Source organism: Telopea speciosissima, chromosome 4 (assembly GCF_018873765.1).
Source record: "Telopea speciosissima isolate NSW1024214 ecotype Mountain lineage chromosome 4, Tspe_v1, whole genome shotgun sequence".
Taxonomy (NCBI): domain Eukaryota; kingdom Viridiplantae; phylum Streptophyta; class Magnoliopsida; order Proteales; family Proteaceae; genus Telopea; species Telopea speciosissima.
In genome coordinates this window covers 6592175-6603820 of record NC_057919.1, presented here as the reverse complement: position 1 = coordinate 6603820, position 11646 = coordinate 6592175, and the positions used below count along the sequence as shown (strand labels likewise).

At 37.6% G+C, this 11646-nt stretch overlaps 1 protein-coding gene across 2 annotated transcripts; it reads right to left on the bottom strand.

Annotated features, from left to right (window-relative positions):
- Nucleotides 1–2524: 2524 nt before the first annotated feature.
- Nucleotides 2525–4566, bottom strand: LOC122658594 (cyclin-D5-1-like). Of its 2 annotated transcripts, none has more exons than XM_043853618.1 (5): nucleotides 4263–4566; nucleotides 4083–4169; nucleotides 3708–3999; nucleotides 3466–3603; nucleotides 2525–3333 (listed from the first exon to the last, which is right to left on the bottom strand). In XM_043853618.1, exons 1-5 carry the CDS (start codon nucleotides 4524–4526, stop codon nucleotides 3101–3103), a joined length of 1014 nt encoding a protein of 337 aa, XP_043709553.1. In that variant the 5' UTR covers nucleotides 4527–4566; the 3' UTR covers nucleotides 2525–3100. The 2 variants fall into 2 exon arrangements, with proteins under 2 accessions (XP_043709553.1, XP_043709554.1); XM_043853619.1 differs by having other exon boundaries at nucleotides 2525–3331; nucleotides 3470–3603; nucleotides 4263–4565.
- Nucleotides 4567–11646: the final 7080 nt, after the last annotated feature.

Here is an 11646-nt window from a genome sequence, read left to right as displayed (position 1 = left end):
ACCATAGAGAAGAATTGAAAGGAGAACCAAAATCTCATTCGCACGCACTGGGATTCATGAACAAGGATTGAAAACCATCGATTTCAAATCTCACCTAATCCATCACATGACAAAGAAATGTATCAAATACTATGGAAGTGGAGATTACTCCTTAAGGCTATGTTTGGAAGCCAAGAAAAAAATTGAATCTGAGGAGAGAGAGAGAGAGACACATAAATCAATCACTGTATCATCATAATTTTTGTCTTATTATGTTTAAAACTCCACAACAAACCCTCCACACACAAGAACGGCTGATGGCAAATTTTCTATGGCACAGCAATTGGCAACGCAACCAGTGGAGACTTCAAAATTGCTTGGAGCTCTGTATACGACATCTGATTAGAACTGGCTCAAAGACTCTACAATGGCACGACCCTTGGTTACCAAATGGACCTTTGCAGGTTCTGGGTTACTAGTTGCGGAAGCTTAATTTGGGTCGTAATTCTTTTGATCGTGTTGATGCACTCATTGGTGAAGATGGGGCATGCATGGAGTCTTGAGATCGACCACCGACATGGCTATATGTACTCGATGGACAGAGATCAAATCCACAGCTCAAGATGTGGATCCCAATGTCCTCTGCCAGTAAGCAATAAAATTTGGAGCATATCTGAGGAATTATACATATATCCAACAATTAAATGCCCAAAAAATATATGGCTTGCCCCCCTACAGTGGAGTTTTAGTTTCACATTAGATGGGTGAGATTTGTGTGTTTGTGTTTATTTGCATTCCCTGGCATAAAAGGTTGGTTAACCCTTTTGAACTAGTATGTGCGTTTGAAAGAAAAAAAAAAACAATTAAAATGCCAAAAAATGGATGGCATTGGAAAAGGATGTCCACAATTGACATGTAAAAACCTTTTTTGAAGTATAACAGCATGTTCTTCAATAACTGTTATGTGACAATCTAGGTAGGTAAGGCTAAAGTTTTGTGTGTAAATGGACAAGTTTTTTCTGCTCACATATTAAGTTTCAAGCCGATCCATACTTGTCAAGTGGGAAAAAATGGAATTAAAAAAAGGGGCAAGAGATCTCTATTTGGTCGCATGGTCTCAACACAAGTGTCTAGGCCAATGGGTGAGCACGCCTGAGTATCTACCCAGGGGGCAGAGGGGGCAGAAGCATCATCTTACAATGGAGAGGACATTGAAAACATCACCAAGTAGAGATCTTTTTCCCTTTAAAAAACCAAAAACAATGCAAGGTGCTTGGACATACAAGGGTGGATTTGCCGATGTTAAATTTGACATGTGGTTAATCCACACAATTTCTTATCCGTCAAATAATCAAAATTTTCACATCACCTTTCTACGTGGCAAAAAATACAAGCCTGTTAATATACTTGGGAGTGAGGGGGCAATTCCTACACATCTATTGTAGCCCATTCCACACAACCACTAAAATTAATAACCATCACTTTTTCATATTATCTACTCATCTTAAATTTCAGATCAATTTGATTTTTCTACACTCTATTTTAGTGGGTTCAAATTTGCATGAGATTAGCCATTGAATTTGACATGTGGTCCATACAGAGTGTTCTCTTATCCACGAGGCCCGGAAAGAAGAAAAAAAAAGGTTCTTTAAAATTGGTCTGGATGAATTATTCGATTTACAACATTCACAAGTCTGAATCTTTTTACGAATTTCTGAAAATGGATTGATATTTTAGTCCCAAAAATTTGAATAATATCTTGTTGGGGCGGTGTTTTCTAGGTGGGATGCAGGGCACGCCATGCGCACCAGCTAATGGGAGCACATGTGGTGGCATAAAAGGTGACAGAATTTCAATCATACAAAGGGACATGGCGGTCATTCTGGCCCCTGTTGTGCAAGGGCATGGCCTTGCATCCCACATAAAAAACATTCTCTCTATCTGGTTATATACATAGGAGAAGAAAAAAAAATCTGTCCAGAGTGTATTTAAGATCTGAATCCGAAATGTTACCAAACATTCAACCCACGAGCTAGTGGTTTTTTTCCTCTCCCTAAAATCTAACCACTGGCCTTCGGAGCAGGCTTTACCAGGGTCATTGAGAGAAAAAAAAACAAATGCAGAAACGACACCAGGAAAAAGAATTAAGGATAAAATCCTGAATTCTAATGCGTGATTAAGAAGCCAATAATAAGTTAATAACATGTTTAATACTTCAATCTTTTTAAAATATACTAGAGGAGACTCTGTGAGTTATAAGAGAACACCTGTGTGTTCTGATAAACTCCATACTTTCATGCCCTCTTTCGGTTCTCTCTCACACAGTAACATCAAAGATTGCCTCAGATATCTTAAGATCACTCAAATGGAACTCAATACAGAAATATTTACCTCATTATATTACCAGCAAACAAATTCCAATTTGTTACTGAAAAACAATGTTTTGGGGTTTCATTCATAGCCACAACAAAGGATAGTTAAAAATGGTAAAAAGTTCAAAAAAGAAGAAGCAGGGGACCTTCTCTCAAAAGGCATCCCCAACATCCAAACAAATCCGATCACATTCACCTTTACATACTTTTTGATGGTCAACATGCAACACAGATGCATCAAATCAAACCAACAGGTCACTCCCCTGACCCATCTTCTTACTCACTTCCACACTTTTTAAAGACATGTGAAGCATCCCAAGCACCCCCCCCCCCTCCACAAAAAAAAATGGGGTTAAAAGAAATATGTAAATATTCCTTGTTAGAATAAAGAAGGAAAAAAAAATACAACAAATTAAGTACCAGCATTCATGAATGAAAACAGTATTCAGTGATGACTATTAACAGGCACTCTTCCAAAGTCGTTCTGGACCTCTCTTGGTCCTTCACTCATTCTCCTCCTCTTCCTAACTTTTGGACTTTACTCAGCTTTCCACAATAGGTTTAAGTTTTTCCTTCCTTTAATCAAATTATTTCTCTCTGTGTACTCTTTTCTCTGGATTAAACTTTGTTGGATACTGGAAAATGGAATCCTCAATCAAGTCCAAATCATATTCATGAAAAACACAAAACCAATCCTCCATAAAAGCACCCAATATCCAAAATGGTGGTGTGACCGGCTGTATTTTTCATTAACAGAAATGCTTCTCATTGGACATGGAACCACCACAATTCTGGCTACAGTCATCGAATGTAAGCCTTCTCCTCTTAGCTCCATCAGCAGAGGTGAAGGAAGAATTCTCAGTAACCTTGGTAGAGCTTGAATAGATTGGAGAGAGATCTGGGGAAATTATGAACTTGGGTATCTTAAGTTTCCCCATCTCTAATTCCTGCATCAGATTATAGCAGGAAAACACATGCTCCTGGCAAAAGAAAAACAAAAGGACACATCAAAGTTCTCTACTTTTTCCCTTTGTTTTTTTATTCTTTCCCCCTTCTTTTTCTTTTTTAGACACTGAAACTAATGAAACTATGAGAGGAAAATTTGGAAAAAGACTCACATTTTGAAGAGAACCACATGAGGAGATCACACTCATCTTAAATTCCACAGTTTTTCTTGTCAATCTCTGATCCATCGCCGCCAAGACTGCCGCAGCAGCTATAACAGATGGTCGATGATCCATTAAGCTCATCTCTGTACCCAAGAAATCAAAACCAAAAGAAAAAATAAATCACAAAACCAACTAGTTCAACGAACATAATTCATAAAGAAATAAAACTTTCACTGTTCAAGATTACCTTTTGCAACAGTCACGATGAGTTCTACGGCTTTAGATTCTAACTCTTTCCGCCGAGAGATATCGCAGAATTTGGTAATGAAGTAATCGAGATAAGTAAAAGGAGTAATCGAACTCATCCTCCACTCTAAAGTATTCAAAACCAGAAGCTCCATTCTCTGAATAACATTGTTTTCAAAACTATAATCCTCCACTCGAAACTCGGACAACGCAGGCACCCTGCATTCTTCCATCTTTGAAGCCAATGTCAAACACGCCACCGACAGCAATCGTATCGCCCAAGGTTTCCCACTCTATCATCGACAAATACAATCAATAACCAACAAAGAAACATCAATAAACGAAAATGTCACCAGAGAGAGACAGAGTTTCTTACATCAATGGATCGTTTTGAAAGAAAACGATCGAAGTAAGTGATAGATAAATAAGCTGTTTGGAAGCGAAAGCCGAATAAGGCCCGAGTCTGATTCAAAAACACAGAAAACTCTCAAGTTTCAAAGACCATAATACTCTGTAAAGAAAAGATTAACATACAAAGAAATGGAGTGAAGCTGACATTGAGAATCCATCGAACGGCATCCAAACGAGCGTATTTCAACCAGTTCTCGAGCGCTATCGAACAATCGTCAGACGATCCATGGGTTTTACATCCAAAACTGATCTCTCTTTCAACTAACATTTCTATATATTCTTCATAATTTTCTGAGAACAAGTAATTGTTTGAATTAAGACAAGAATCTTCATCTACCTCCTCATTGAAGCAAGCTTCGTTTTCTCGACAGAGAAGACTAGAAATGGAAAATGCAGAGTCAGAGTCCATAACTTTTTTTTCTTTTCCCTTTCTATTCGCCCTACTACATAAACATGGAAAATCTAAAAACAGAATCAGAAATTTTAACGGTAAATCCTCGAATCTTATTTGGAGAAGAAATGTAGAAGACCGCCATGGAAGAAGAGTGAGAAGTGAATCCAAAGAGAAGTGCAAATCTGGGCTTTTGGTCTCAAGGCAAAGATGGTTAAGGAACGGTTTTGGTGCCGCCAAATTTAGCGGATGTGATAAAGCAGAGCAAAGCTAAAGATGTTTTCTAGCGGTTACAGAGATAGTCATAGTCATTGAGTAGTCCACACTCCACAGTAGCACCAGTTGGGTTGCTAAAATCTATCTTTGATTCTACAGGTGGCGATATTCTAGTCTCCACTCTCCAGTAAGAGAGTGGGAGTCTGGGACTGTAGAGGGAGAGGGTGAGGCGTGTGGGTCGCCACATTTCAAGGGCACGAGGCCTCGACCCACACAGCCTTAACTGGACCATGAGTGTGACTACTGTTACTTTTAGTCAATGGCTGTCAAAACCTAGTCTGAAGTCTGAAATCTGAAATCTGAACCGGTGAAAGTGATCCATATTGGACCGGTTTAAACCAAACCAAAACGGATTTAACCCTAAATTGAAACCAAAATCCGGTGAAAATTTAGGCTAAAATCGAAACCAAACCAATATAATCCGACACCAGCCCAAAGCTCATTAAAAATGAAATTTTCTTTGTATTTCTACATACATATATATGTCAAACCGAAACCAACTCAATAACAAATCAATTAGAGAAACGATAAGAACCCGAAACCAAAGTTTTTCTTATTGGTTTGGTTTTAGATTCACCCTTACCACACCGAAACCGATTCAAGTTTGGACCGAAATCGATCCAGTTCGGATCGATTTTGATTGGCTGAATCGGATTTCTCTGTGTATAACCGAAGTTGGACCATTAAAAATTGTTTTGTTTTGATCATTGTCGATTTTGTGATTTTATAGGTGCGCCGCACTCGGTGGTCTCGTATTGGTTAGGTTTTACATATATATAAAAAAGAAAAAGGAAAGAGAACGCTACCAGGTAGAGTGCATGTGGTGTGTGGCCATTGTGTCCAGACACAGGGCTATGTGAAATGACCGTTGTACTCTTAGGCATTTTTAGTTTTCCAATGGGGTACAACCATGAATCTAGGCGCAGAGGCTGTGCACCACACGTGACCAGGTAGCGTTCTTTCTCACAATAGAAAGAATGTAAGAATGACAATTTTTTAGGTTCGATCAGTTTTGGTCAAGTTTACTGTCTGTCTAATTGTTTCATTTTTATGCTGACTTTCAAAAACCCAAATCCGAAATCCCTCAATAAAAATTTGGCTCGGATTTTTTGATCAGGTTCAGTTGATCCAACAATTTTGATGTTTATCACCCTAGTTCCTTTCTTCAATTCCAATCCTATATAATAACTCTAGACATGCAAAAATATCTATCACAAATTGAATATGACAAAAATTTTATAGATAGGTAGACCCCAAGGTAAATAGAATTAGTTGTGGTAAAATAAAAAGTTTGGAAAATTCAAAAGAGAATGAAATTTGTATAAAATGAAACGAGTAGCTAAAGATACAAGGAACATGCAAATACACAAGAAGATATAATGAAAATTGACATGTGCATATTACTAATCTATATTGTTTCGTTGACATCTATGCAGCTAAAATTGCCACACTACCCTTCCACATGACAAAACTTTGTGTTGCCTAAAAAGACCTTTTGTCTTTTTATTTATTGTTCATTTGAGTTTTTTTATGTACGATCATGTTTGTTCATCAAGGTTGTACCTTCCAATGTTTGACGGAGATGTGTTATTACACTTCTGCCCCACCCCCATCCAATGGTTAAAAGGCACTACCGGGCATAAAAGCTAGTCCTTTTATAGCTTGAAAGGATTCAAAATAAAATGAAATTAAGAGAAAATAAATTTCTTTTAATGACAAAAGGAAATACCTTGGAAAAACCCAAATTTTCTCCAACCAAATAGAGGAAATATAATGTTCCATCAAAATCTAGGGTTTTAGAGTAAGGCCGAATTGGACCATTTTGCCATATTGGCCTTTCGGGCAATTCTGAACTGCTAACAACGGATCAGGATCGTCTCCAGGGAGCCCAGCGCCCAGGGTGCTGCTAAGGGGCATCCAACGGCTAAGCTGTGCCGCACACATCTCGGTGCAGACCTAGGAATGTGTGCGGCATAGCTCAACGGCTGGCAACACCTTGGACGTGCTGGGCTCTCTAAAGACAAGCTAAATTCGCTAACAATAGATCGAACAATCCAAGGAATAATGTAAAGGGTTTTTTTTGTTAGTTTTCCAATGAAGTTTTTTATTTCACCCGGGAAAAAAAAATGTGGCATTTCTAGTTCCTGTTATTGCCCTTGGTACTTCATGTTGGGAATTAAACTTGAAGTGTCTCTAGTAGATGACTTTGATCTTGAGAGAAGGCATGATTCAGGGATCAATATATTATTTAAGAGTAAGCAAATCAGTAAATGAAAGAAAAGGACACAAGATCCAAAACAACCATGACCCTTAACATGACACTTTTTTTTTTGGTAAAACCCTTAACATGACACTTAACTCAACTTTAATGACTACTTAGTTTAATCTGTTTATATTTGCCTTAATTTATTTTACTCTATAGCCTTTCACCCATTTTAATAACCATGGATTTTGGTTTCCTTAAATTAAATCAAATTGATGCTAATTTATAAGTTCTTAAAAAATTTAAAACCTAGGAAGATCGTATCAAAAGCCATTATTTTAATATTTCCACCCAATTCCCGATAAAAGTCTTCTGGAGTTCTTTTTTTTTTTCTCCTGATAATAAGTCTTGTGAAGTCTTAATTTATAGTCGAAGGCTCTGAGCTGCTTAACGTAAGAGGGGAAGGTTAGTTGCAATGCAACATCCAAATCTAGTATCATGGAGGTTTCTATTTATTATTATGGTTAGGCATGGCACTTGCAGAGTTTAAAATGTTATTTTGGTATTCCAATTCTAATCCTAAACTGGATCTGATCCATCTTGACAATGCAGGGTAAGAGATGATCAGGAGGGGTCAAACAAAAATAAAAACCAGGGATAAAAGATTATGGATAAGGATCAAGGATTTAGATTCAGTCAATTTTACCTCTATTTTTTATTTGAGTTTTTGAGGATTGTACCCTTGATCCAATACCAATACACGATCTAGGATTGGCCAGGTATTGATATCGATACCTCAATCCATGATGAGGATAAAATTTTCAAGCAAAACTTCTTGAGACAAATATATAGTATTAGACTCCATGTTGAGCAGTAAAACTTTAATGATTTTCTTAGATGCGAAAGTTTCTTCTCGACCAAAAGTTATGGGGATTGGTTGTCTTATTTTGGATCAACATGGTTGCCTTCTTTTGATTGATACCGTTCGTCTTGTTGTTTTGCCTGCTCTTGTTGGTGAAGCTCTTGCAATTAGATTGGCTTTGTCCTCGGCCAAAAAGGTGGAATTAAATCAAGTGTCAATCAAGTTTGACTGTAAGATACTAATCAGGTGCCTCTCCTCTTCATCCTTTTTGCCCCTTGGAGATTGCCACTCTGGTGAAGGATATCCTTTTATATATTGAAGACTGGTTTTGCTTTTTATAGTTTTCAGTATGAGTATAGATCTGCCAATATAGTTGCCCATTCTATTGCTAAATGAGTCACTTCTTACCCTAGGCAGGGGTTTTGGTTATCTTCCTTTCTAGGGGACCTTATTAATATTGTACTGCAATTTTGGCCCTTAGTGGCTTGTATAAATTCCCCCATTCCCCCTCTCTATGGGTGCTTTGGGGGTTCTTGCACAAAAAAAAAAAGAGTCCTTCTAGGCGTCACTATGCCTGGTGAGGTATAACGCTTCATTATTTGTCACTTGGCATTACATGGGTTAGTCTATATGGTAGAGGCCAGACCCCACTTACATCTCAATGACCAAAATTGGGTCCAAAATAAGCAAGGAAAGTTACTCAAACTCGATTCAAATAAAATTATCAAAGTGTCATCAAATGGAGATGAGTATCAAATACAAAATGACATCTTTTATAATTTTAATTACTTCCTCTACTCATTTTAAGCTGAAATTATACCAATGAGATGCTTATCTAATCCTATATCACATGGACTAACCTATGTACTTCTATTTGGCAAATAGTGAAGCATTATACTTCACTAGGCATAGTAACGGAAAAGAACAATCTGACTTCATATGATAGAACAGATAAGTAGCCCTCCCCTCCCCTCTGTTTCTTTTATTGTTTTTACTTGTCAAATGTTAACCACAAACAAGTGCTAAAGTAGTTAAAAAGTGAATGCGATATTTTGAAACAATGCTGAAACTTAAAACTATGAGATGGATGTGGATCATCTATCACAAAGAAACTCCCTTTCGCCAATGTGACAAATTGCGATAGATTTCACTTGGCACAAAGATCTGTTAAATATATCATGATCTTAACATATTAAATGTAATATAATGATTAAACATAATTTTTTGAGTTGGAGTTGGGGTGGGCGAGAAAACAATTTTGAGATAATAAATGGAAGTTTCGCTCTTATTTCTTTTTCATCAAAAGACAACAAGTATGGCATTCCAGCAGATATCGCAAACAAAATTATTAATTACAAATTGTGTTAAGGTGAGATTAAAAAGGAAAACAATAGAAAACATGTTGGACCCAATGTTTTCTTAGGATTTCATTTATTTCAATATAAAATATTTTATAAAATTGTTCTAAAGGTTTTATCGTATTGATTCAATCTTCATATAATTGTCAACGTCATAATGACATTTATCTTTTTTTTTTTATCTATTATCTATTGACAACTCTTTGTAGGATTTTACTCCCTCTTGTTTGTAATCAAAATAAAGTAACATGGAGATTAATACTAACACCAAATTGTTAGTCAATATTCACTTAGAATGTGATATACTATTTCGACTATATGAATTTTTAAATAATACTTTGAATTGATCACACATCATCAAATTTCAAACTTAAATTCAATCATATCGATATACCCTTTCATAAAACGACAATCATCCCATGTTTATGTATACTCATCTCTCCTCACTTAGAGCTCTTCTAAGATAACCATGAATTTTTCAATGCATCATATTTGTCACTTGGCAAATTCCCTTAAAATTCTTAACCTCCCCCCCCCCCCCCCCACCCCACCCAAAAAAAAAAAAAAAAATTCCCTTAAAATTAAAACTAGATATATAAGCTGATACCCATTTACAAAACTCTAACATTGTCCTAACATATTTACCAAAATATCCTCCAGGGTGGGTAATGAGACCTGGAAATAAAAAACAAACCCTCATAATGGCTTTCCCTTCCCCCACTCGCCCACTCCCAGATTCCCACCAATAGGACTCTGTAAGTTCTCTCCTGCCCGAATCTGACCTAAACCTCTTGGGACTTGGGAGGTTATACTCAAATGGCCATTCATCTATGGTCTCTCTATCTCTCCTCACCATCCCCAGCAACGCAACTGCAAGCGCTGCGTATAAAGTTGATGAAAGCACAACTTTGACAAAAGTATTGATGATCAAAGCCGTGTTTTCGTGAACTTTGTAAGCACAGATCGAGAGCCAAGCACACGCATTAACGTCCGGTCGGTCCCCAGCACAGAGTGTTCCATCATCCATGGCTTTTAGGGGTCGGCACTCTTTGTTTGTGATGCCCAGCTGCTCCTCGGCCCATCGTTTATATTCACTTTTTAAGTATAACACGTGAACCATAATTGAAGGGAGCGGAGAAGTGTCACCCTTCATAAGCCCTACATTTCTTCATTTTTCCCATCAAAACTCATTACACCTAGCTCTGAGGGAGCGGGATAGGTTTTGTTCTGTTGTCCCAAAACCAAACCCAAACCCAAACCCAAACCCAAACCCAGAGCCTATCTGCGAATGTTACAGATGCAACCCCAGGCTATGATAAGCTTGGGGCTCAGTGCTTTGACCCAGGACAGTCAACATCTTTGATGTTTTCTCATAATCACCATCACCGTTTTCAGTGTTTGTTTGAAGTTTTAACTCTGCTACTGGTGAAGACTTGGCCTCTCAAGTGTAATGCCGTTCTCATTACGGTGTGTAAAAATGATTCTACTAACCCTCAAAATTAAATTAAGACCTAATCCATTACACCATTAATTTCATAGGAGACAACTGGAGTACACCAAAGGGAGAAAAAAAATCCAAATCCATTTTTTTTTTCTTACCTTCTAATTGTCAATTGTTTAGGTTTTCGATGCTATCTCGACTGAATGTATTAAGGTTTTGGATTAAACCCTTCAACGTGACTAGCCTGATATACAATTTATATAGACAGAAGAAGGGGAGGGGTCACAAGGAAGACTATGGGTAGCAAAGATAAGGGATGAATTGTGAAAGGGTGGTTGGGGGAAGACTGACATGTTCCATGTGGGTTTGTTAGGGGACAATACTTCTACCCTACTTCTACCCATCTTTACTTGCTCCCTACTCTCCTAATTTTTTTCTATTGTTGTTATTGGTGATGGTGGTGGTGGATGGATTGCAGGACTTTAGTGGTGTTGGGAGGTTACTTTGCTAAGAAAGTCTTATACTACCACCTTATCATCTTATCTCATCTTTAGTTCTTTACAACCAATTACTAATTAGGGTGGATATCCTAAAGAACTCCAACTTCCAAGGAATATAAGGCCCAAGTCTGTCTTGTCAAATATTTTCTTCCTTGCACTCCTGTAGTTGTAAGAAAATAAGGGAGTAATAGTAATGGAAATTGAATGAAGTTAGTTAGGGTTTTGGGATGATAGTGAAGGTGGGAAGGAGCCATGAGCAGCAAAGTTACTGTCATATGATTGTGGTTGGTGCCTTGAATTCCTGAACCCTTTTATGGTAAGGATACCCCCACAGAGTCCAGTCGTCGACACACACACACACACACACACAAAAAAAAATACAAGTTCACAGCTCTGTTTCCCCAAACTCACTCGAATGTATTGGTTGGGTTTGTCGTCATATTCGTTTGGCAGCCAAGGGCCAAAGGTTCACGTTGCATTCCCGATGTTTGACTAAAT